General features: G+C 58.5%; 1 protein-coding gene across 2 annotated transcripts in view; it reads right to left on the bottom strand.

Moving 5' to 3' along the window:
• The window catches only part of ADAMTS7 (ADAM metallopeptidase with thrombospondin type 1 motif 7), a 51,897-nt gene that overhangs the window by 5,786 nt on the left and 20,909 nt on the right, over nucleotides 1-25,202 (bottom strand). Inside the window, exons 14-23 of one of the 2 annotated variants that reach the window (XM_075506479.1) lie at nucleotides 24,062-24,182; nucleotides 23,287-23,531; nucleotides 19,566-19,707; nucleotides 16,673-16,799; nucleotides 15,832-16,045; nucleotides 10,819-12,582; nucleotides 8,914-9,066; nucleotides 8,079-8,252; nucleotides 6,549-6,695; nucleotides 6,166-6,325 (exon numbers count right to left, since the gene is read on the bottom strand). In XM_075506479.1, coding sequence (XP_075362594.1) covers nucleotides 6,166-6,325; nucleotides 6,549-6,695; nucleotides 8,079-8,252; nucleotides 8,914-9,066; nucleotides 10,819-12,582; nucleotides 15,832-16,045; nucleotides 16,673-16,799; nucleotides 19,566-19,707; nucleotides 23,287-23,531; nucleotides 24,062-24,182 — 3,247 coding nt within the window. The remainder of the gene's footprint in view (nucleotides 1-6,165; nucleotides 6,326-6,548; nucleotides 6,696-8,078; nucleotides 8,253-8,913; nucleotides 9,067-10,818; nucleotides 12,583-15,831; nucleotides 16,046-16,672; nucleotides 16,800-19,565; nucleotides 19,708-23,286; nucleotides 23,532-24,061; nucleotides 24,183-25,202) is intronic. The other variant, XM_075506480.1, reaches the window with a different exon arrangement.

Below are 25,202 nucleotides of genomic sequence, written 5' to 3'. Positions count from 1 at the left end.
AGGGTCCTGCTCCGGGGCCCGCGGTGCGCTCCCCTGGGAACGAGCGCTGGCCCAGGCAGCACATTTCATCGCAGGCAGCACGAGAGCCGTGGCCGCTGGGCAGCATACGTGCGATGGACGCTCAGCTGCCAGGTTTGCCTGCAGGGGCAGGCACCGACACGGCCGCAGCTTGGAAAACAGGGAGAAAAGCCCAAAAAGATCCCGCCGGTTTTCAGGTCTCAGCCCGGCTGCTCTCGGCACGTCTGGCTCAGCCCCAGCGCTCTCACGGAGCTCCCACCGGCACCCCCGGAGCATCCAGCCTGGGGATTACAGAGCAGAGGGAGGAAAATGCCAGTGCTCTCTAAAAGGGTCAGAGGGATTATCCATTTTTTTAGAGTCTCTGGATCCCACAGAGAGAAATTCTCATTTCTGAAGAGCTGCGGCAGAGCCAGGGCTCTCCCTGCGCTCTGCGTTGTCTTCCCCTTCCTTCTCATGAGTGCAAGGAGGGGGAGAAGAAGCCAGCTCTGCTGAAATGAGTCGCTGAACGTGATCCCTGCCTTCCTCTCCAAAATCCAAAACCGCTTTAAACATGCCGTCTCCAGAGCACCCCACAGCCAACCCTGCAAGGAGCAATCAGGCTTGAGCAGCCAGCCCTGTCCCATCTCCGCAGTCTTTGCTTGGTTTGCCTTTTTTTAACGTGAAGATTAGGCAGGGTACCAGTGCTCGGCAGCAGCGCTGAGCCCTCCTCTATTTCAAGACCGAGGGAAAGTGAATCCAGGCAGGACCCCCAGCGCACGACTGCAGCGGCCGCAGTTATTCCTCCAGCCACGGTAAAGCGCCCTTTCTTCATTTTTGTCCTTGCTTTCCCCATTTTTAGCATCTCAAGGCCAACCTCCTCTCTGCCGAAGGTCTTTCTTCTGCATGGAAAAAATATGCCTTTGCTGTATTCTGGAGAGTTTTCCAAAAAGTTAAGTAAGGGTTAATATTTTGTTGTTGGGATTGGGCTTTGCCTCCTCCCTGCCAGGCTGCTATCGGAGGTGTTGGCAAGAGGCTGCTGGCAGAGGAGCCCAGGCTGCAGCCGCGGGTCCCTTGGGTGCCCGCACAGGGAGCCCCGTGCCTGCACGCCCACACCCAAGGCAGAGGAGAAGCAGATTCTTGTACCCTCCTAACCGCTTGCGCTGGGCACCGAGGTCCATTGCGATTTACGCTTTCTAAAACTTAAATCTACCCAGCCGTTACCAAGAAGGAGGGAGGAGAAGCGTCTCCCATCGCTGGAGGAGAAGCATCTCCCACCGCCGCTAGTCAAACCAAGGTCATCCACATAAAAAGCACGCGGCACCGCAATAAGGAAACCCCGCTGTTCTCGTCGGGGCGAGGAAACGTGCCTTTCCTGCTCCATCTGCCTGCTGGTTATTACGGTTTTTGTCTCCCATTGCCCAGGTTGTCACGGAGCCGCTGTGCCGACCCGGCGTGGGTGGGCCGGGGTGGGCCGGCGTCTGGGCGCGGCGCAGGGGACCTGCACAGCACCGTCACCGCTCGGCGCTGGCATTTGCATCAACCCGCTCAGTCCGAAGGGCCGACATGGGGACGCCTCAACAACCTCTGCCAGCCCATGTCATCGAGAGCCTGTTTCTCCGTAAGGTTAAAATGTGTAACGCTCATTTCGCCTACATTTAATAAAACGGGGAAGCCTTTCCCAAGCACCCGTTTTCCATTGACAGCTGTTGCTAATTAGCAGTAAATAAAGGGCCCTTAATGACTCGCTCAGCAGCACCTCCCTGTCTTGACACTTGGATACAGACTTACATGCTCAAATGACAGAGAAAATTGGAATTTGCTGCAATTATTTCTAGTACGTATCCCTTGCGGACAAATTCAGCTACATGCAGCACCGTGAATAATTTCATTTCCCTACTCAAAGCAAGAATATAACATTTAATTGCCAATTAATCTTGAGGCAACTAGAAATACAACCAGACCCTGGATAACGAGCCCGGAGCACCGCAAACGGCAGCAGGAGAAGAGGGCACCGAGTGTCTGGGATCTGCCCCAGCACGTCCCTGGTGCAGGGGGGTTGGCCCCTCGGTCCCCCCCAGCCATCGCCCCTCTCACAGCCCCACCAAGCGCGGTCCCCCGTGCTGGCTGCTCCCGGGACACAAGGCTGACCTCCAGCCCGCTCCATCCCTTCCCGCTGGCTGGAAACCTTTGTCCCGTTCCCAGAGAAACGGCATCCACGGACGGTTTGTACATATTTGTTCTTGGGCCAGCTGAACGCTTTACCTTAATTCCTTGCCCTCGCTGGTTATTTAAAGCCCGAGACACTTGTAGGGAACAGTCGTGTTTGCTAAAGTGCCTTGGCCAGAGCGAAGAACCAGACCCATCACCTGCTTGACACCTGCTTGGGCTGAATTTGGGGAACTTGCAGACCCACCCAGTGTCAGATCCAGAGAAACAGGCACGAGGAAAAGTATTAATTTTATGACATTTACCATGATGAGCATCCCGTGGGCTGCGTGCGTTTGTCCTGAACAGGGTGGTTCCACCCATCGCTGATGAGGTCTGGCCAAAAGCCATCGTGCAGGCACAGCCACTGCATTCGCAGCAGTGGGGTGACCTATGCTCGGTTCACCCACGAGCATCCTCCTCCAACAGAAAGCAATTGCTGCTTTTGTCTGTTAAGACTGTCTGACCTGCTGGATAAACCAGCGCCGGTTTCTCCGACCTCTCATGTGGGACCTGCTGCTCCGCTCCTTTCCAAGATGGCCATAAAACAAAGGGTAATACTTAAACACAGAAAGAAACATGCTGTGAAGGTTTTTTTTCCCAGCTTTCTGAGTTACAAGAAATGATCCGGTAACAGGAGTGGCTGATGTGGGTGTAAGAGCACTGCTCGGGCTCGGAGCTAGGCATGGGTGGAAACGAGAGGGCAACAGACTTTTCTGAGCCAGAGGCTGCTCTTTGCTCCCCAGCAGCCCTGCCCGAGGTCCAGCAAATCTGTTCCCGCTCCTATCGCCCCGGCCGTGCTGTCAGGAGGACAGCGATGTCCAGCGATGTCCTCCTCGCCCCCCACACGCCAGCAAGGAGCCGCAGGGCTTTCCCGGCTGCCGCTAGCGTGGCCAAGAGCAAGGGCTCTCAGCCCCCATGCAGATTTGCCTGCGCTGGAGTCGCGTTTGTTTGAGTTCCTCGTCTCAGCATGGAGTAAGAGAAACGTCCCCAGCCTGGCTGGGGCATCGCACAGGGACATCTGGGTGCCCGACGGGCTCCGATGCTCCCTGGGAGCCATCTAAGGACACGGCCAACCTTATCTTCTCCGCTCACAGCTGGATGCAGCTGTAAAATGACAGGCGCATTTAAAAATAATCTCTGCGTAATCATCAATTAATTTATAACCTGGCGACAGAACAGGCTTCTGGTTCTAATTAATTCCGAGCTCCTTTAATCAAAGAGAGCTGATTGCCGGTGAGATGTTTGTTTATATTTGATCTGTTCCCTCTCTAAAAAATTCATCTGATAATGGTTTTAACATTTAAACTCTACTGGGATTATTTGCATTTTTGTGTCCAGCGAGAACACGATTGCTCACAAAGACAAATACATGATTTTGCTGGTATTGGTGCACTTCATGTTAGAGGAGATAGAGGCTCCTTGTGCTTCTAAGATAAACACATGAATCACTCCGGCCTACATTAATCTTGTGCAGTAAAGATCCTTTAAAACACAGGAAAGGGCTGGAGTTTACATTCATGCCTTTTCTGGGAGCCTCTGCCTGTAGCTTTACACATCTGTGATTTCCTGCCATGTGAAAGTTTTGTTCCTCTTCATGGTTTGGCAGGAAATGTTTGTATTTCCAAGAGACGTTTCCTGCCCTGGGCTACAGCCAGAGCATTTATGTCATTTTTAATCCAGGATTTTAACATTTATTTGTGTGCTTCCTACACATCTAAGTGGTTATTCTGGTACAACCTTGGCTACGCCGCGTGGCTCCATGGCTCTCATCACCAAGCCCGGCACGGAAATTTTCCCTTGACAAAAATAGCTGGAACCACACATCATTTCTTGAACAAGCCTGACTAATTATTTCCTAAATGTTGAACGGCCCAACAGACTTCCAAATGCAGGAGAGGGTGGCGCGGCCACCGAAAAGGAGGGATTTAATGGCTAAAAGCGTCCCAACAGCCAGCGGTCACAGTCTCCAAACCCCAGTTAATCCAAGCCAATGCTTCTGCCCTCTCCAGAATAAGTTTTAGGAGAACCACGGCTGAATACAGGACAACTACAAAGAGAGGAAAGGGTGAGAACGGGCGTCCCAGGCGGCAGAGGGGGACCTCCGCAGAGCAGCCCACGGGGCCGGCTCCTGCACCCTGGGCACCGGCCGGCCGCTGCCCTCCTGCCCACCCCGCTCCGGCTCTCAGCCCTCTCTTTGTTCAATAAACCTCCTGAGGGTCTAACGTTTCTTTCTGGGCAGACAAAAAGCTCTTTTTTTTTTTTTTTTGTCCAGACACATGAAAAAGATAAGGTTGATTAATGATTAACATGCTAATATCAATGACATCTAATCCCCTCATTATATTGCTTTTCCTTTTCAGTGCTGTTAACCCTTGCAGCCCACAGATTTCTGGCTTATAGGGAACTGCCGGGTGCTGTGGGACTTATTTCTATGAGTGAAGGTGAGAGGAGAAGCCAAGCGAGTGCCCGTGGCATGGCCGAGCACCGCGGCTGCAGGTGAGTGAAGCTGGCGGACAGCCTGCATGGCTCAGGTGAAAATGGGACTGACTGGCTGAAGCATCTTCTCGGACGTACCCAAAGATGCCGGAGAACTGATCTTTTATCTGATTTTCTAGTGGTGAGTCCAGGCTTGTTTCAAAAGTTTTGTGTTCTGGGACTTTATCACTAAACAGCTTTCTGGTGGCCAGAGAGCTTAATCGCTTGGTATTTCCCTCTGGCTTCCTTTTTCTGAATCACACCTTCCTTACTTCTGAACCAGGTCCCGTCGCCCCATGCCACCCCCGGCGCGGTCACTCAGGCGGGCACTGGTGGTCCCTTCGCTGGGTGACGCTGCTGCCTCCGACAAGCACGTCCCGGCTCACTTCTGTGCCAGCAAAACCACACTCACCCCCTTGAGAGCCAAACGCTCTGGACATTTATAGATGGTTACAACATTCCCACTTAATTATCGATTAGCCAAGCTTGCCTTACACAGCTCATGTATAAAACACCCCCTCCATCTTCCCACAGACGCATTGCTTTTTAGCAGGCTGACTGGTTTTTCCTTCCTCCCCCATCACCCCCCTTGCTGCAGCCAAACCAGCCCCCAGTTCGGCAGCGCCGCGAGCACCATGCGCCCATCGCCCTTCCCCGTGCCCGGACCCCCGGCTCATCCCTGGCACCCAGCCCGTCCCACCCCGACGCCGGCTGCACGGCCCTTCCCAGGGTCCCTTCCCGGGAGCAGGACGGCGTCGTGCTGCCGGCCAGCTGGGAGAGCGCGGGGCACGGCCTGCCCCAGAAAAATTAATTGAGTGTAGCTCGTCTTTCGGCACGGCCAGTTATTGCTGGCGTCCTCCTCCAGACTGTCCGGGGGGACCGAGAAGTGAAAGGTGGGGAGAAAATAAATAAAGAATGAGTCTAAACTTGGCTAGAAAAAACATCTCCAGTTACCAGACCCAGAAACGGGTCATGTTCTTACACGTCCTTTACTTGGTTTCACGGCGCGGCTTTCAAGAGACGAAGCAGACCACCCAGCCGGCGCGCAGCACGCCCACCCAACACCCGCTAACGCGGTGCCGCTGAAACCTCCCTGGCACACAACACGCCAGGTGACACCGCGCTGTGCCTCGTCACGTTGCTGCGCGACCCGCAACGAGCGGCAAAACTGTGCCCAGCTGAGTTTCTGACTGGGTGTTGCTGCATCAGCCCTGACCGGTGCCGTATGGTGGAAAAGCATCTCCGGCCACGGCAGATGGTGATGGAGGATGACGCATCGCTCCTCCATAAAACTGATGATGGAGGAGCTGCCTGCTCTGCCGGTAATGTTCCTTAACCGAGAGCCTGGGGGGTTTTCACGCCGATCTCCACAATTATCGCCATGTCCTCAAAATGCAGCATTTGTCCCCAACAGGCTCTTAGGGAGCACAACCACACTAAAGACAACAAAATGCAGCTTTTAGGACAGGCAGGACGGTCACTCACCCGACTCGGAGCTCTCGCAGTCCTGCGGGTTGCACTTCTGCGTGCTCTCGGGCCAGGGCTCGTGGTCGCAGAGGCTGCTGTCCTCCTCGGCCAGCCCCGTCTTGGTGTTGATGCACTTGACCTGGCGCCGCTGGATGCCCCCGCCGCAGGGAGCCGTGCACTGCGGGAGCGGGACAGACCCGTCAGCCCGGGGGGACCCCTCCCTGCGCCCCGCAGAGCCACCCCCCAACGCCACGCCGTGCCGGCAGCACCGGACCCCGGGAGGTTTTTATCGCGGTAGCCCCCAGTTTGGTTTTGAGGGTTGGGTTCCCCCCCCCATTCCTTGCATTTCGTGCAAAAGCCCCGTGGAGAAGAGCGGCGCGCTCCCGCCCGTGCCCGCTCACCTCTCCCCAGGAGCCCACCACCCAGGTGGTGCAGGGGTGCGTGTTGCAGGGCCGGGTGGCGTTGGGCCGCAGGGCCTCCTCGCAGCGGCCCAGCTCCGGGCACGTCACCAGCCGCTCCTGCTCCCCGCCACCGCACGACTCCGAGCACTGCCGAGACACGAGCCGTCAAAAGGGGAAGCCAGCGGTGCAAGAGAAAGGCAGACACGTTCCATGCGCTGGTGGCTTAAGGAAATACACCGCAAACCCACCCTACAAATACATAAGCACCCACAAAACCCGCTTCCCAGGCGGAGAGCCCGCTTTGCAGCTACTGCTGCTGTTAGCGGGTGGTTTCCTTCTTGGTGCTCAAAACCGGCTGGGAGGTTCCCAGAGGCAGGAGGGTCCAGCAGACCCGCCGCAAGCATCTGCTTAAATTTTGCAGGCGCGTGAACAGGCAAGGCTGAGCCCGCTGCCTCCCTGCCAGCAGCGATCCGGGGGCCCCGGCGAAGCGTCTGCGTGGCCGCAGGCAGCTCAGCCTCCCCGGCCGCGCGCTTGCCCAGCAGCGGCTACTGAGCATTTGCTCTGGGCAAGCAAACGCCTGTGACGGTGCGCTTCCCCTGCCCCCGACCTTTATCTCCTGCAACCCTGCCCAGGTGATAACCACCGGCGGCGATTGTAATGGGTGCATCTGGTCACGACGGCTGCGTCGGCTCAAAGCGCATTCAGGAGACAGACAACAACACAATAGCCGAGGGCGACTGTGCAATGCGCCCACCGAAGAAACTAAAACCTGTGGTCGGCATGCAACTACGACTATGGGTCAATCGTCTTATCCCCCATAAATAGTGGACGGCCCAGGGCCCTTTGAGCTCTCCTGCAGGGCAGTGGGCTGCGCGCCAGGGTCTCCCCTGGAGCAGGGACGCCTCTCAGGGTTACTCCTCGAGGCTGAGAGATTCCTTGCCCCAACAGATCCTCGGTAAGTGACTAATAGCATGCTAAACTTTGAAATCTTAGCTAAGTGATATAAAGGATTGATTGCGCACATATATATATATAATCCTTTAGACATAAACCGTTGACCGAGCCTGGGACTAGGACTGGATCCAGCCGCACCCAGACTCCTCTCTGAGAAGGAGTTTAGAAAGCAAGGGGATCTTTTTCCGAACCTCAGGACTCAACGGGAGGCTCTCCCTGACAGTTTTGTCTGACCCTGTCCTCTATGCAGTACATAATCAAGTGCACCTCGCCATCGAATCTTGTTAAAACACTGTCACACTGAACTTCGTTAACTCCCTATTCTGTATCAATAACCTATATTTTTACTTCTCTCTCGTGAGTGAAGTGCACTCTCACTCCATCCGCGACAACGCCGAGCGCTGGCCGAACACGCTCCCAGGGAGAGAGAAGAAAGACAAGTGCGGGCGTGAAACACCCCGGCACAGGCACGCAGGCTGCGTGCACCCAGCCAGGAGAGACGCCCCGCTGCGATGCTCGGGGGTCGAGCGCTGTCCCCCCTGCGCCCCGCTCAGCCCCCTCCGCAGCAGCCCTTACCTCTCTCCAGGAGGACGTGTACCAGTCCAGGCACGGCGTGCTCTGGCAGGGGAGCTGCGCGGGCGGTTTGTAGAGGACAGCCTGGCAGTGGAAGGGCCGTAGGAGCCTCTGGTCTCTGGTGTCGATGCAATGCACGTCCCGAACCTTCATCCCCCCGCCGCAGCTCCTGGAGCACTGGGAAACAGCACGAGCATCACGCTGGGGAAGGGCGGCAGGGGCCGGTGCAGGGGCAATCCCTCCGGCAAAGGCAGGTGACCCCAGAGACATGCTCTGCTTTGGGTTGGATTGAGTTCATACTCAGCCTCTTTTCCCCTCTCTCTCTAGTCCAAGCTAGAGAAAAGTCCACGCAGCTCTGAATCTGTCACTAACTTCCCTCTGAAAGCAATCGGCTTCCAGTTGTACCAGCAGCAAAGCCTTTCCTTACAACCGACGATCTCCCATCTGCACAGCCCAGAAGCGGCACCCCCCCTGAGCAAGGAGGGCTGCTCCCCACCATTGAACACGCTGGATTCACCCAACCCACCTGCAAACACCCCCTGGTAGTGTAGATTGGCAAGAATATTTTCCAGAAACTTTCAAACCCCTCTTCGTTTAGCTTTTGCTAATTCCTGCCTTTTTAACCAGCCCAAGAGCAGGAAAAATAAAAAGATTATTGTGGGAGGAAGTAGTTTAAACTCTGCGGCAAGTGCAAATCTTTACCCTCTGCCTTTGTGAGCCGCGGGCAAGAGCACGCCCCGAGAGCGGGTAATGCTCTAGCCATAGGGCAGGCACCGCCTCCCTTCATTTTTTCCGTGGGTTTTTCGGGACCCTCCCTACCGCCTGCACGCCTGTTTACCTTACTCCAGTTCCCCACGCGCCACGACGAGCACGGTCTCAGGGAACACCTCCGAGCAGGGACGGGCTTGTTCGCAGCGGCGCAGCCGTCGTCGCTGCCGGTGCTGCAGCGCACGGTCCTCCAGATCGCGCCCACGCCGCAGGTGGCCGAGCACTGCAACACACGAGGCAGATGCCTGCTCCTCTCCTCTCCCGCCGGCCCCAGCGGGATGTCCCTTGATGCCCCTGATGCCCCGTGGCTGGCTCTGGCCAAGGACGGAGCCCGGTGGCCACATCAGGCAGCCCTCGGTTTGGGGGAAGAAGGAGGAAAAGCCTCCTCCGGAACCCATTTCAGTCGTTTCTGGTCTGGCTGGGACTGTCCTTCCTCTCCCTGTTCAGCTTTTAGCTTCCAGGAGGATTCTCATGCCACGACCCTGGCCGCCAGCAGCGATGGCCATCGCCCCGTGCCAGCGTCCCGGCCATGGCCGCCTGCAGCTCGGTGGGAAACGGGGCAGCACCGGGGATCTCTGCGGCTGGGTGCCTTTAGCTTTTTTGTTGGATTCTTAGGTGTCTCTTAATCAGCACTAATGGCTTCAACCGTTTGACTGCTGTCTCATACAGCTCTGTTTCATGCCCTGCTTTCACAAGCACTGCCCGTCCCCTGCTCTTTCAGTGTTAAAAGCTCCAGTAAAGATTTCTCTCCACCTGAAAGGCAGTGCCTCCACCTCCTCTTTTGGATCCACCCCTCGCTGTTCAGACCGATCTGATTTATTTTGTAGCAGCCTTTCCATCTTAAAAGCCTTTGCAGGGCTTTCAAAACACACTCGTGTGCCTCCACGTCACGGCGCTGCCACCGGTCCCATCCCCGCGGCAGAGCTCATTCCAACGCCCCGGCTCAAGCAATGTTCAAAGCCCCTTTATAAAACCCACATGTGCGACTGTATTTTTGCTGATATTAAGTATTGTCCTGACCGTTACTGGGCCCTTTGTTCAGCCTTCTTAAAACACTCCCCCAGCGCTCAGTCTCCGGTGCCCCACGACTCCAAAGGCTCGTTATTTTTGTGCTTTCTGATAAAAGCCCATTATCGTGAATTGCAGCAGCCATTTGTCTGTCACTGCAAACGCTACGCAGGGAGCAGCCCCAGGACAGCTAGGCAGTAAGAGGATAGCTGATAATTGCTGATAATCCCCCATTCACTGCATTCAGCACAGCCCCTTCCCTTGGGTAATTTGCAGCCTTGATGCGCCTCGCACTTGACATTCAAATTTCTGTCATTTTGTGGCATATTTTAAGATACTCTCTCCTATAAAATGGCAGCGGCTTGCTCCCGTGCCAGGGGGTCTCCCTGGGTGCTCAGCCCCAGCACGGGGGCTCTGCGCTTGCCTGCTCCATAGCGGGCAGGGATTTGGGTGGGGATCGCGTTCCCCTGCCCGCTGCGTACTGCCGCCGCCGCCCGAGCACCCGCTGCCCCGGGCCCTCCCGCAGGGCAGGGAACGCCGCGCTCGGGGGAACCAGCCCTCCCGGAGCAGGGAGCTGTGCCAGGGCAGCGAGCGGGCTGCTCGGAAACATGCCTTTCTGGGGCCGGGCCGGGCTGAGCATTGCAGAGCACGAGGAGCTGCCACCGTAGCTGGTGTCCGAGGGAGTGGGACAGGACGGAGCGGCAGCCGGAGCGTGGGACACCGGCTGCTGACTCACGCCAGGAAGCAGCTCCTGGCTGCCATGGCCCGTGGCGGGACGGGCTGCACGCCTGCTCCACCCCCCGGTGCTGGGGGCTTTCGGTATTTGGCCAAAATGCAAAAATGCCTGCGTCGGCCACGCACACTTTCTGTGTGCAAAGAGCAACGCCCCAGAGACCAGCCAGGAGAGGGACAGGTCTCTCGCCTCCGTACCGGCCACGTCACGCTTTTAATGGGACTCAACACGTACCTCGCTCCAGTTCCCAACCTCCCAGCTGGGCATCACAGTGGCTGCCGTGGTGGTCGGCGGCAGAAGCAAAGCCTCCTCCTGCTGTATCTCTTCTTTCTCCCAGAACGGCGGGGGGGCAGGGGTGGGCTGGGGAAACTCGTGCTCCCCATCACTGAAAGCAAACGTCCCTGGGGTTGCCCTCGGCGAGCGCTCCCCTGGTGCGGTGCTGCTGCGTGGGGCCCCGTGGGAGGTCTGCTGTGCACGGGGTGCTGCTGCCTCCGGGTGGTGGGACACCCCCAGGGTCCACCACACCGGGGGGGATTCGGAGGGCGATGCTCCCGCTGGGTGCACGGGAGGGCTGTGAGCCGGGGCCGTGGGCACGGCTGGCACTAGGGCATCTTGCTGGGTGAGGCCGCTGGAGGTGAGCTGAGTGGCTGGCCCGGGCACGGCGGGGGACAAGGACGCTGCTGCTGGAAAGGCTGTAGTGGCCACCAAGGGGGCCGAGGCCAGGGACGTGGGGGTGCGGAGCTCTGGCTGGCCCCCGTCGGCACCCGTGGGATAGGGACTCGCAGCGGGACGGGTGCTGCCAGCTCCCATCTCCTGCCCCGGTCCCTGCAGGGTGGGCAAGGAAAGAACTGCCCTCTCTGTCCCACGGGCTTGCTCTTCGGCCACCAGCACTGCGTGAGTGCCCGCCGTCCCCTCCGGCCTTTCTGCCCACCCTTCCTGCTCCTGGGTCTTGGGGACAGCACCGTTAGCGTTACCAGTGACGACAAAACCCATTTCCCTTGAGTCTTCACGGCCTCTCCTCGCAGAGCCGGCCACGTCGTGCTCCTCGCTGCCGGCATTACCCGGCCCCTCTGGGCTCGCACGCCCCTCGCCGCCGCTCCCCGGCTCTCCCAGACTGTCAGACGTGTCTGTGCCAGCAATGCCCCTGCCAGCAGGCAGCGGCGGGGAGGGATCGGCCGGGTAAGGAGCCCGGGGAGCGAGGCCATGGGCTGGAGCATCCCGCCCAGGACCGGGGCTCGTCAGCACGCCTCCCCAGGGTTCACCCGGGGGTGGGTGGTCGTGGCCGTTTGCAGAATCGTGACTCGTGGTGCTCTGGGTGGGCAGGTGGTCCTCGGAGCGGGGCACAAGTGTCGCGTCCTCCTCCTCACCCGAGAGGTGAGGGATGGTGTGGGCGGGAGCGGCTGCCCCTGCATCCTCAGGGACCACGCTCAGGAGGTGGTTCATGGCTAAATCCCCGGGCTCTGTCTCTCCTTTGCTGAGCACCGGATGGTCCTCGCTTGCTCCTTCTCCCAGCTTGATGGTGTGCAGGACATCAGCGGGTATCTCACGGGACCCCTCCACGTCGTTGGCGCTCAGCTCTGGCTTAGGCTCCTCTCCTTTGGTCTCTTTCTCCGTGAAGGGATAGTAAGAGAGATCCTCATGGAAGTTGATAAAATTATAATCGTAGTAAAAATCATCAACAAAGACATTTCCCTTTCTGGCTGAGAAGTCCTCCTCAGTGATGATATTGACATCACTGGACTCTGGAATATTTGGAATTAAGGGGTTAAACTTAGCAATGTGGTTTCTGGGGATGTAATGGATTTCATTAAATATCTCTCTGCTGGAGGACCCGCTGCCAGACCAGTCCGTGTTGGCATTGTCTAATTTCTCCTGGCACTGTGGCAGGGAGCAAATAGTTTCCGAGCCGGGTCTTTCTGCAGGGTCACAAGCGGCTCCAGTGCTGTTGCTGCAGTAAACAGGGCGCCTCTGTGTCCCGTTGCCACACGTCACGGAGCACTGGGAAAGGAAGAGAGACGCAAACGTCAGGGACGGGAGCGCGGGCGATGCAGGGTGCAGCGGGAGGAGCGGGGAAGGGGCCGGCAGCGGTGCCGCGGCAGTGCCTGTGCCGCTCGCCCGCGCTCCCCTCCGAGATGCCTAAGCGGGTGCTTGACCGTCCCATGTGCCGTGATGCTTCGGGCACAGGGCAAAGGGGCTCAGCGTCGCTCTGCCACGCTCCCACCGCCCGCCTGGGTCCCGAGACGTCTGCTGTGCCCGTCCCAGCTGGCGCATGGGGTCCCCTGTGCCAGGAGTCAGGAGCAAGGGGGCCCGGTCACACTGGGAAGCAGGGGTATTCCCAGCCAAATCTACCTCCGGGGCCGTCCCCCAGCAAAGACCATCCCAGCGCAGGGCTGGCAGCGCAGGGTACTTTGCTCGGGGTGATCCTTGACCTGCACTCCAGCCAGAAACAATTTTCCCGGGAGATGGACATCGTGAAGGGCATTGGGTAAGATGACCTAATAGGTCTCTTCTACGACCTATTGCCATGAATTACATCTCTTCTTCTAGAAGAGAATTTTTTTGAAGCGGAGGATAATAACATGGGTGTTGTCCTAGTAGGGAAAAAGGGTCAATAAGCAGCTTTGTTGAGGACAGCCCCTCCTCCACCATAACGGTCTTTTTGAGATTGTTCAGTATAAAAGAAACCCACAAGCTGGAAAAAAGGACAGCAAAATTTTCTGCTGGATAAGTAAATCATAGCGCTGCTAACATCACACGTGGGCCGCACAAGCCACAGGCCACTGCAGTTTGCGGTGACAGACGCACAGAGCATTAGTCACGTACATCAAAGCGCCTTATGCAAGCCAGCCAAGGAGAACAAACGGTCAACAAGGCAAACAAACCCAGGGGAGGGGATTTCTGCTGAAATCCCCGCTATTTGGATGAAAACAGATGGGCTGAGGCAAGGGTTTGATGCACAGCCACCAGTGCATGGAAATGAAGAGGTTAAGGTGGACAGGCAGAGCTGCTGGGCTGGGCTGGCCGGGAGATGAGCTCCTCAGGCAATATATACTCCTGTACTTTGAGCTTTTCTCATCTTTGCTCAGTCCTCGTGAGGGCCAGGTGCCCGGTCGGGACCTGCCCCGCTCCCCACACCGGCCCCGGTGGGCTCCCGGGTGGGTGCCCACCCCACGGATGTCTCCTCCCAGGCAGGGGCCGTCCGGAGGAGACGCTGACCCAGCAGCCGGGGCCCTGCCATGCCGCACCGCCCGCGGCCTCCCCAGCTCCGTGTCTCCTGGGCAATGCCGGGTAGGAGCAGAAACGACCCTGAGGACCGTGCCCAGCAGGAGGGACAGTCCATAACGCCGCATGGCCACCGCCAGGCACTTCCACCAGCTATACGCACCGTTGCTGAAATAAAACATTACTGCACATTAACATCTGCGGGAGGGGTGCAAGCGAGCTGCTTCTCCCTACTGGGATTGCACTGCCAAATCAGGGAAAACAGAGGTCAACTCCCACAGCGTGCGCCTTAAGCTAGAATTTCTCAGCAAACGCCTCCAGCTCCATCCAGGAGATAAATTCCAGGTATCGCGGCTCTTGCAGGGGGAAGGAGAAGGCTTATTTGCCAAGGCTTGGTTATCGGGAAAGCCTCTGGGACGCAGATAAGAAATGATGGCTGTTAGGAGCCTCACGGGGAACCCCCAGAGCTTGCAGGAGGGTTTCCAAGAGCAGACAACTGCAGGAGGCATCACAGCGAGGCTGCGCAGCGGGACGTGCTCCTGCCAGGAGACAGACGCTCCCCTTCGTGTCTTAACGGACGACAAATAATACTTCTGACCGCCCTGATAACTTCTTTGGAAAGTCCATAAAGCTGGCTACACGTTGCTTTAGGGTCCTTCTGAAGGCACTAAGTCCCAGCGTTTCAGCACTTCGTTGGGCTACCCAAACTGCAAATAACCCCTTTGGCTTCGCGGGCTGCCCCGGCGCTGCCAGTGCCTGACAGGCGTAGGTGCTGCCCTGCCCGAGGGTCTGCAAGTACAAAAAAAAGCAACTACTCCCTATTATTAGCGCTGGACAGAAAAAACACATTTCTGGGAAGCTTCCAAGCCCCTCACGTTTCTCTGCTTACTGATGGTGGTGGAAATGGAGAAGAAGGAGGGCTCTTGCCTCAAGTGAAAGAAGGACAGACAAATTACAGATATCTCAAAATCTCAAGCACATTTTTCCTGGGCTCACAGATCCGTCGATGTCAACACCACAGAGGACGACCGTGACAGCTTGGGCTGGCTCCGTGCACAGCACAGACCCGCGGGCAATTCATCATTTTCCCTTTAAACTATTGCAGCCTTCTTGCTCAGCCCTGCAATTGTGGCTTTTGTGGGCCCCTAGAAAAATATTTCTAAATAGCTCTCATTTAGCCTTTAAATTTTCTGTTCGCATTTTTATTCTGTTTGTTTCTTAGCAACAAGCTGAGTTCCCAGGCTCTCTCATTTCTCTCCTGATACTTGTCTTCACGTTGAACACTTTCTGAAACCACTGCTTAAATTAGGAGTTATAATTTTCTGGTTAAAACCCTGAACCTGCAGTTAAGCTGATCCACAGAAATACAAAAATAAAGGCTACACAGGGTGTCCACAGACCATGGCATTTTATACATGGAGGGTTTTTTTGATCTCTCCCTCTCTTTTTAAAAAAATTGTTGAAAAATTTGTGACGGCCCCCCCATTCCCTGGGAGCATGGCTGGGGGGGTCCCTGCCCACCCCTGCAGCAGAGACGGGGCAGCTTCGCCCCAGCGCCAGGTCACGCTGCCAGGGAGCAGATGCCCACCGGCCGGCACACGCGTGCACGGTGCATCCAGACCCCGGCTTGCCCCTAGCACCCTGCTTCAGCAGGCAAGAATTATCGTCAAGGCCCCTGCCGAAACAAAGGCGAAGGCTTGCGGTGCTGGAAAATACACTGAGGGGTTGAAAACCTCTTGTTTCTGCCCTCCTTGCAGTCAAGCACGGAGCATCCTTCGGGGAGGACGGGGCACAGCCAAACGGCTCGGAGCTCCTTCCTCACTCCGAGACCTCCCTGTGCCACGGAATTCCCACCCGTGTGAGCGGGTGTTACAACGTGAGCCCGTGGAAACACATCCATGAATTTTCCCTGGAAGCAGGAGTGCGCCCATCGCTCTCGGGCAGGCTGAGGATGTCTGGGGACACTTTGTCCCCAGCTCCCGCCAGCTTTGCGAGACACTGGGACTCCCCGACGCTGCTTCTCACCTCGGACCAGTTCCCCACGGCCCACTGGGAGGGACAGGGAACCTCCCGGTGACAGGGCGCGGTGGCATCCGGCTTGGAGAGGTGCTGGCAGTCTGCTTGCTGCAAGGCCCTCTGCTCGTCCAGCCCCACGCTCTGGATGCAGAGCACCGTCCTCTTCATCAGCCCCGACCGGCCGCAGGTGGCCGAGCATTTCTGCCATTCGCCGACCCACCACCTGGGGAAACGCGGAAGGGAAAATGTCTCAGCCAGAGCGAGCGGCCACGAGCCGGGCTCTGTCCCGTGCCTCACCATGCCGAGTGTTGCGGGGTGGTGGGTTTTAGCCACCACCAACCAAGACGCGTTTGGGGCCAGGAGGTGCACACAAGGTGGACACGGGCTTCAGCAGCCTGTAACGATCAGCGGGGCCCAGGGTCACGGGGGAATTAGGATCCCAACTGCGGCGTGTGTTTCAGCCCAAGGTCAGGGTGCCCGGATCGAGGGTCAGGGATGGGTTAGTCCCCGTGTTGTGCCGGGGATGGTTCTTTGCACAGAGGCAGAGAGGGGCTCCTGGCCCTGCCAGGATGGTGCCTTCTTGTGCGGCTCGTGGTCCGCGGACAAGCAACGCGCTGCGGTGGTCACGCAATCACAGGGATTTGATCCCATGGACCAACGCGGGGTCTGGGACCCATTCCCAAGCACGAAGGAGAGGAGAGGTCCAAAACCAGGGGTGCAAATAGCTGCACGTGTCCTGGTGCAATCCGGGCACAGCAGCGACCGAGGTCCCCCTGACTCTGGTCACCCCCTTGGGGCAGTTTGGAGCTTAAAGCTTTGCTGAGAAGGAGCGAGGGGAAATCCAGCAGACCTGGCCGGGCAGGGCTCCTCGTTGCATGTCCTCTGCTGGTCGTCAGGGCGGGTGAGCGCATCGCAGTACCGCTCCTCCACGATGCCGGCCAGCTTCTCCACGCAGTGCACGATCTGCCGCTGCACCCCTGCGGACACAGGCAAGGGCTTGGCTCGAGACGAAAATCGAACCGAGCCACCGAGCCTCCTCTGCCTTGTGAGAGGAGGCCCTAAGGTAACCTTGAGCCACCAAAAACTGGGGAAAGAAAATGAAACCACCACTGAAACTGGAAGTGGAAAGCCCACTTCTGCTGAGGTACCGATGCCCTCACGGAGCCCAACGGCACCAGTGCTCCCAGTGTACCCGGGTGGGAAAAGCAGAGCTGGTCTCAATCCGACACGTGTGTGATGAGACCTGCGGAGCTTAACTGGGCTGGAAAATGACCCTGGATACGCAGCTGCAAAGCAGGGACACCTAGGACTGGATGGATGGATGGATGGATGGATGGATGGATGGAAGCAACATCAGTCCAGCCAGGACATGGGCTCCCGGGCAGACTGCAGCCAAAGCCCCTCCGTGGGGCTGGCGGGACATGGTGTCTGTCTGTCCAGCAAACCTCGGCTCCTGCCCTGAGACTGAGTCCAGGGCTGCTCACGCAGAAAGCTAAAAACGGATCACAGAAAGAGTTGGCAAATCTTGTTCTCCCTTAGAAAAAAGCTGCTGGATTATACCTGTTCTTTCAGGATGTCAGGAAATACCTAAGGAACGGCAAGAGTTTCCACAGAAGGCAAGGTGAGGACAGCCATGTCCAGAACCATCAGCAGACCCCAAACTCGGACAGACGGCTTGCTTCAACCTCGCAAACTCCATGGGACATCTGTGGTCGCCCTCCCAGTGCTTTGTCTCTGTACCAGGCAGTTCACAGGGACAAGACGGGTTTAAAGGCAGGAACATCTCCACCCTTCTGCTGGCTCCCACTCTCGGATTTCTGCAACGACCCCAGCTTGGTCCTGGCGGCCCCCGGCTGTGTCCTTTGGTCACAGGCAATGCAAGGGGCATTGCTGGGCAAGCTGCTGAGCAGAAATCTCTGGAGTAAAACCTTTGCTATCCTACAGCTTTTATAGTCAGCAGTGAGATGAAAGAGATGCAGAAAAATGCCTTTCCACAAGCTGCCTAATGGGATTTAATAGCGATGCAGCCGGTGGAGGCTCCGCAGAAAACACCCTGCTGCCGGGGGGACCTCTTGGCCAGGGGGAAAAGCCTTTCCCCACCTCTCCCCTTGTGAAAAGCCTCTGCAGCCACGGTGCAGCAAGTTTGGGGCTGCCAAAGCCATGCGGAGGAGCACAGGCGGGGCAGGACGGCGAACGGTGGAGATGCCGCAGCCCGCGGAGGGAGCACCGTCCTGGCACCGCCATCCAGAGCCACATCCAGCCATCGGAGCCCGCGTGTGCGCGTATGCACGCACGCACACTGAGGCTGTCGGGGAGGCTGTGTCCGAAGGGGAGCCGACTGACAGCAGCACAGCTCTTTTTTGGCAGCCTTCTGCCCCAGCCGCGGCTCACGGATAAATCGCCCGCCGAAGCCTCCTGCCCCTGGTCTGCAGCGCTCATGGGACGACATTTTTCAGGATGACCTCACCCTCCACACGCTGCCTCGCTGCCTGCTTTTGTCCTCCTTTTTGCAACGCATACTTGACCCGTGACCGGGAGAGCTGTAAATAACAACCTCTGCAACCAGCGGAGATTGATAGCACCCTGCTGAGGCTGCCGAGTCGTGCCCTGGCTCAAGCGCTCCGGAGCTTACGGGGCCGGCGGGGCTGGGGCCCTGGGGCTGGTCCCCGCAGAAGAGGCTCAGCCTGAGCCCCCAGATCCGTGTCTCGGCTCACACCGTCACCCAGCCCAGGGAGAGGGGCTCAGCCCTCCTCCAGACGCTCGCCTGCGGCCGGACAGGGTGAGCATCCTCACCCGACTCCTGCCTGATTTGCTCCTGTATTTCCCTTCTGTTCTGGAAGCCAAGCACTCAAAACTTGCAAAGGAAAGCTGGTTTTAAACAAAAGCAAGTGCCCTCAGCCCCCGTCCTCCTCGACTTCCCATGCTGCAGGGCCCACCCAAACCCAAGGTGAAGAGCTCTCAGCGTATGTAATGTAATGTATGTAAAAAAATGTATGTAAAATGCCCTGCCAGCTCCTGCCGCACCACAACCCTCCTGCTCCGAGCAGGAATCCACACCTATCTCCCAGGAATAGGCAGGAAACATCTCCTGGCACTCTGTGCTACCTAGAAAGTATGAGTGTCCTTGAATTCCCTTTTTTTCAGTGGCAGCCGCTCTTGAGGAAGCGCTCACTGGTCCCGGCCCCCCCCTTGCAGCCCGCCCAGACCGTCCCCCCCCATCGGCCACCCCAAAAGCTGGCCCGGGGGTCCCGGGACGCCTGGCCGGCGGTGCAGTGGGGCGGGAGGGGGGAAGCAAGTGTCCGACACCACGGGGCAGCGTGGGACCCCGGTGCTCTGCCCGTGCCGGGCACCCTCCCGTACGCTCTCCATAAAACCCTGGAAGCGATCCCCCCTGGAGAGGCCCAGCCAGGCGGGAGACCAGCCCTTCGACACTCCCTGGATTTCTCTAAAGCTCTTTTGTCTCCATCACCCTGACGCCGAGGAACACCCGGCACGGTAACAGGACACCGACACCGAGCAAGGAGCGAAGCGCTGATAAAGCGTGGGGTCCGGGGGGTGAGCGCGGTGGGGGCACTGGAGACTGGTGACCTCAACAGATGTTGCTTTTTTTTTCCCCCCAAGACCTCCTGAAACCAAAGACCCAGGAATTTCTAAGGCATCCCCGCGGTACGGGGATGCTCTGCCTGCTCCGCTCCTCCACCGCGGGCGGCCGAGCCCCGGGGTCCCGCAGGAGCCAGACTCACCGGTCCCGCACGTGGCGGTGCACGTGGTCCAGGAGCCGAAGCGCCAGAGGAACTCCGCCTGCTCGATCTCATTCTCACTGTCCGCCGGGCGCTGGATGGTGTACTGGTACCGCACGCCGGGGTTGGTCTCCTGAAACAGCAGCTGTGGGAAGACAACGGGCGGTCAAGGAGGTGGCTAGTGCAAAGCAGTTGGGGTAGCCATTGCACCCCAGGGGCTTCTCGGGAGATAACAACCTGCCTAGCACGGCCATAAAGACCATTCCACATCCAGCTCCGTACCAAGGCTGCATTTGTCCCCTTGCACTGTCTGTTGGCCGGGGACAGCGATGGTTCCAGCTGCTGTACCCCAGCAGCAGCACCCGACCATTTTGGAAACGGGGTTAGCAAATGGCCGAAGCAGTGCAGGAGCAGAGGAGCTGCCCCCGCTGCCCCCGCTCAGAGCGTTGGGCTTGTGGAAATGTCAGGTAGTAATAAAAAATAACAGTGAGAGCACTGAGAACCAACAGGACTTCGGGTTTACGTCTCCCCTGATGAAGAGCCTGGAAGGATTCCCCTGCTAATCCCATCCAGTCCCACTGCCAAACACAGCCCCGTCCAAGGACCTTCTCAAGGTTCAGCACGGCGAAGGGTCCAGGACGGCCAGACGTCCCCTTCCCTGTCCCCTGCCCGCAGTCAGAGCTGGGGCAGGAGGTTTTGCACGTGCCACCACCGGCCCCAGCCCCGGCTCTGCAGCACGCGGGGCAGGAACGACCCTGCCTGCAAGGACAGACTCGCTGCTCGCGCCCACCCGTCGGGAGCACGCTGAGCCACGTCTGCCTCCCTCCATCACTCTTCCCGAACTCTCGGCGAGGGATGGTACGGCTGGAGGGAGGCTCTGACTGCTCCCAGCCCCGTCTGCTGGACTGACGGTGGCTGCCCTGGACAGACGGACACTCAGGTGAACATCAGTCACAGTGACCTGTCCCTTGGGATGGTGGCAGAAGGAAGGGAAGGGGATGGCAGCAAGAGCCCAGCCCCACAAAGAAGGAATCAAACCTCCTTGCCTCCACGTGTCCCAGAGAGCTGCAACTGCTCCAGCAACCTCCCTGGGGAAGCACCGCAGCACATCTCGGCTCGAGATGCCGGCTACCTGCGTCCTTCCCTGTTTGCGCCTCCAACCTGCCATCGATGCGCAGCAGCAGGCGAGGGGCTCGACCGCGCGGGGGCTGCAGCCCGATGTGCCCCGTGCACCGCACAGAGCGGCTGGGGGTGCGCCCACCCCGGTGTGACACCCCGCTCGTGCGGTGGAAGAAGGGGCTGCGGCAAACAGGAGGGAGCCGCCGGCAGCAAACGCCAGCAATGGCTGATGGCGACACGCGCCTGAAGGAATTTCCTTGACTGCTCCCCACTTGAAACGGGTCCCGCTGCTCTCAACACGCATGAAAGCGGCTCCTGCGCTTGACACAAATCCTGCCCAAAGCACCTCCCGCACCAGCGCTCGGCAAAGGCTGGGAGTTCAACCTTGTTTTTCTTAGCCTAAGTGCTCTCATTATTGCCAAAGCTTTGTTGTTCTTGGAGCTTTGGCGGAGCGAGGGCGTCTTTCCAAAACCTCTTCATGAATATTGAAACATTTTTGTCAGAAGGTTTTAATTAGGTTACGAATCCCAGAAAGCGATTTGCTGGTGCCAAGCGCGCCAGCGTTCCCATTAACAGCAGCACTTGGTGGCAGACGAGCCCAGGATCCCCCTCACATTTCTTCCTGAGCCTCTGCTGAAAGAAATGCAAAAGGTGAAGACGCTGGCTGCTCGGCGTGGCCGGGCTCCAGGGCGAGCCTCTGCAGAGGGGCTGACGCTCGGGAAGAGTGCATCGGGCTGAGCCGCCATGGTCAGGGCCGGGGAGTTCCTGGGCTCCGCGGGACGTACCTCCGTGGCGGTCGCTGCCTCCGTGCCACGCTGCACCACGAGGAATTTCAGCCTGGTGCCGGCCGTGCCATCGCCCGTGGGACGATTCCGACCGGCTTCTCTGGGGGAAAGCTTGGCCTCACGGGCACGAGGATGTTGGCTCCCGACAGCTTTGCATTAACTGGCATATCCCTCCCTCCTGACCGTCCTGGCGCCCGTTCCCGGGGGAAGGAATTGCAGAGCCAGGCACGCCAGCAGCAGCGGGCAGCTCCCGAGGGACCTGCCCAGCAGGGACGGCCCCGAGCCCCCCGCACCGCCGCCTTCCCACCGCCATCCCCACCGACAGTTACAACCCCTGCAAAGCTGTGCAAAGCTTGTTAAAATATAAAGCCGCGCTGAAAAGTAATCCCCCGGGCAGCTCTTTTCCATGGAAACAAGGTGAAAATTAAGAGAGTGGGGTTGGTTTGCAAAATAAGGCAATTTCCAGATAAGCCCCAGAGCTGCCGCTGCCGCAGCGGAGGAGGGGATTAGCGACAGTCAAGTTGGGCTCGTATTAACAGCTTTTGCAGGATGCACCAGGCGGGAATTCGAGAAGGGAAGGGGCTCGGAGCAGGACCAGCCCTGGGCGGCTGCGCAAGCCTGGGGAAGCAACTTTGCTTTCAGAAACCGTGAGCAACCTCCCAGCTGCGGGGAAGCAAACGTGCGCTCCCACCGCGGGGGCAAAGACAGAGGCTCTCCTGCTGACCCGGGGAGAAAAGGACCGTTGGGGTGAGCAGGTTCCCATAGAAATAAATAACCCCTGAAGTCCGTCATCTGCTCCCCGGTGCCTGCTCTGCTCTGCCAGAGGCAACACCTGACGGGAGCAGGAGATGGGCAGACGCTCTCCTGCCTGCAGCTCTGCCGTCCTGGAAACACGCTGCTGCAATGCAATTTTTTCCTAAATTGTTTTTTCTGGGGGGGACTACGTGGTTAATTGTAACCTCTTGTGCCCAGACGCAGGCAGGCAGAGCGGCAGGTCCCGGGTGCCCTCCCCTGCCTGGGCGCCGCGGCTGATGCCAGGCAGCATCGCCCCCCGACAGGGCTCGTCTCCTCAAAGCCGCGGGGCTCTGATCAAAAACAACGACTTATTCTGGGGAGGGAAGTAGCTTTACAGAAATTCCCACACGCAAAAAAAGAGTAAAACTTGAAATTTCTAGTTGGTTCAGAGGATTTTAAAAGATCCTTTTGGATTTTTACCTTCTGCCTCAAGGGCTTTTGCGAGGAAGCCGAGCCTGACCTGCAGCGCCCTGGGCAGCATCACCCGGGTTCGGACCACAGAGCAGGACCCCATGGGCCGAGCCCCTCGCCACGGCATCAGGCAGAGGAGGGCACCGTGCCGGCAGGAGCACGGCACTGCCGAGGGTGCCGGGGGGCCACCCCCTGCCGCCGCACACGGCACCGTGCCGGCTCCCAGCTCCCACCACCTCTGCCGGCTGCTCCAGCCCTGCCAGAAGCACCGCCGGCTCTTCTCCTGCTCTTGATAAGATATGGGAAAGGCCTCAGGAAAGGGGCTCTTTCTCCTCACGCTCTCTTTGCGGTGTATTTTGAGGAATGCTGCAAAGGGGATGAGGCTCAGCTGGAAGCGCTGTGGGCTGGAAACACTCCCCGGGCCGGCAGCACGCGTTCAGCTGCTCCTGACGTTGGCTCCCGGAGAAACGCGGCCCCATCCCTCGGACGGCAGGGTAGTGCCAGGACAGACCACAGCAGCTCAGCCCCGCACGGGAAGGCAGGAGAGCCGGCGGCTCTGTCCCCGCCGTCCTCCCCGCCGTGCACCCCGACCACCAGCAGAGCCCGGAGCGTACCTGGATCCACACGGGCTCCACGGTGGGCCCCGGGGAGGTGAGGTTCTCCCAGTTCCCCGTCCGCTTGTAGGTGAAGGTGGTCCCTGCCACCCTGTAGTCCCCGTTCCACTGGATGGTCCAGCCGCCGTTCAGGAAATACTTTTCCGGGTCCTCGCTCCGCAGCGCCAGAAAATTCCCGGCTTCTGCGACTTCTTCAATCCGGATCTCCCGGGCTCCCACGGGGATAATCCCAATATCGACGTAACCTGGGAACAGAACGAAGCATCGCTCTCAGGGGAGTCGAAGACGTGGCAGACGTGGCCCTCAGGTGGGTGCCAGTGTCCCTTGGGTGCCAGCATCTTGCCAGTCCTTACATCCCTGTAAGGCACCAGAGGCACCAAACCCCACCTTGCCCTGAGCCCAGCTGCGTTCCCTGCCGGGAGAGCCCGTCGCAGAGCGAGACATTTCCCGCACGGGTGCTGGCAAGGTGCCTGCCACACTTTCAACGTGTCCTTGTCAACCCACAAAATCCCCTTAAACCTCTCCAAACTGGCTCCAGTGTGCACAGATTTGTTTTCAGGCCTTTAGACACAAAGAGCAGTAAGGGGATATTTTTCTTCCGAGGAGCAAGAAGTGGAACGGCAACACCACGTCTCCCCGTGGTGCCGCTCGGGTTTTATCCCATCCAAATCGCCAAGCCGTGATTAAAAATCACCCTAAATGAGCAGCAGCAGCGAGCCCGGCTCCGAGTGGAACAGACACCTGGTGTTTTGGCGACGGAGCCGAGCGCCCTTACCCAGCCCCTCGCTGTCCTCAAAGGTCTTCTTGATGGTGTGGCAGGTGGAGCCGTCCCCGTGGCAGACGCCGCACCGGTCCTCCACCGCGTTGGAGTCGATCTCGTAGTCGCAGCCCACGTTCTGCAAGGCAGCCCCGTCAGCCGCCCGCGCCCCTGCACGCCCCCAGCCTCGCACCGCGCCATCGGCTGCCGATGCGGGAGGAACGAGGGAGAGACGCAATGGTCCTAAATGGTGGGAAATAAGGAACGTGGATGGGAGAGCGGGGTGAGCTGGAGTCTTTTTGCAGGATGGGTGGCGATACAGCCACATCGGCTGCAACACGGGTTTCTCTAACGTATCCTCGCAGACCTGCTGTCCTCTTCATACGCAGTGGGGGTCATGACCCACATCTCGTTTTTACCTTTTCCTACCCGAGTCCCCGGGCAGCAGAGCCTGGCGGCACACGTTATGTGCTGAGCTGGGAAAGCCCCTTGGTCCTTGGCCCTGCTAGTCCTGTTCCAAAACACTTCCCAAAAACTTTTTTTATATTCTGCTGAAACTCTCTACACCTCCTGCCAAATCACTTGACCGGCGCAGAGCAAGAGCCTCCCTGTGATTTTGCACCATAAAAGCCGCAGCCAAGACCTCAAAGGGTCCTGCTGGGTCCTGTGCCGGCGAGGAGCCTTCAGCCTTCGCTGCCCGAGGAGATGCCCAGGCGCTGCTGGCACACACCAGCAGATGCAGCGCTGGTTTAGCTACTGCGACAGTCCGCAGCGAGCCAGGCTTAACTCTGACGTCGCAGCCAGCAGCAGGCTCAGCGGCGACGAGGATTTTGTGTGCAGCGAGCTCCGGCTAAGCGCGCTGGCATCCGCAGCGAGCTGCTGGATTGCACCCTGTCGTACGCGCCAAGTAAAAATCATGACCCCTGCGCTCTCCCTCCAGCCCGTGCCTGCGCGCCGGCGTGCCGCAGCCTTTGAAGTAACTCGCAGCCTGTTACAGGAGGAAACGGGACCTTCCCGAAACCTCCAGTTGCCACCAGGCCCCTGCCCGCTGCTGCCAGCAGCATGACCAGCGAGAGGGGAAAGTTTCCACGAATGGTTTTTATAGAAGAGGCCGCAAGGAAACTTGTCGACTGATTATTTTCCCTCTTTCCTGCTGCTC

This window comes from Mycteria americana, chromosome 6 (genome assembly GCF_035582795.1).
Source record: "Mycteria americana isolate JAX WOST 10 ecotype Jacksonville Zoo and Gardens chromosome 6, USCA_MyAme_1.0, whole genome shotgun sequence".
NCBI lineage: Eukaryota > Metazoa > Chordata > Aves > Ciconiiformes > Ciconiidae > Mycteria > Mycteria americana.
The sequence above is the reverse complement of the archived record's forward strand: the minus strand, read 5'-3'. Positions and strand labels throughout refer to the sequence as shown.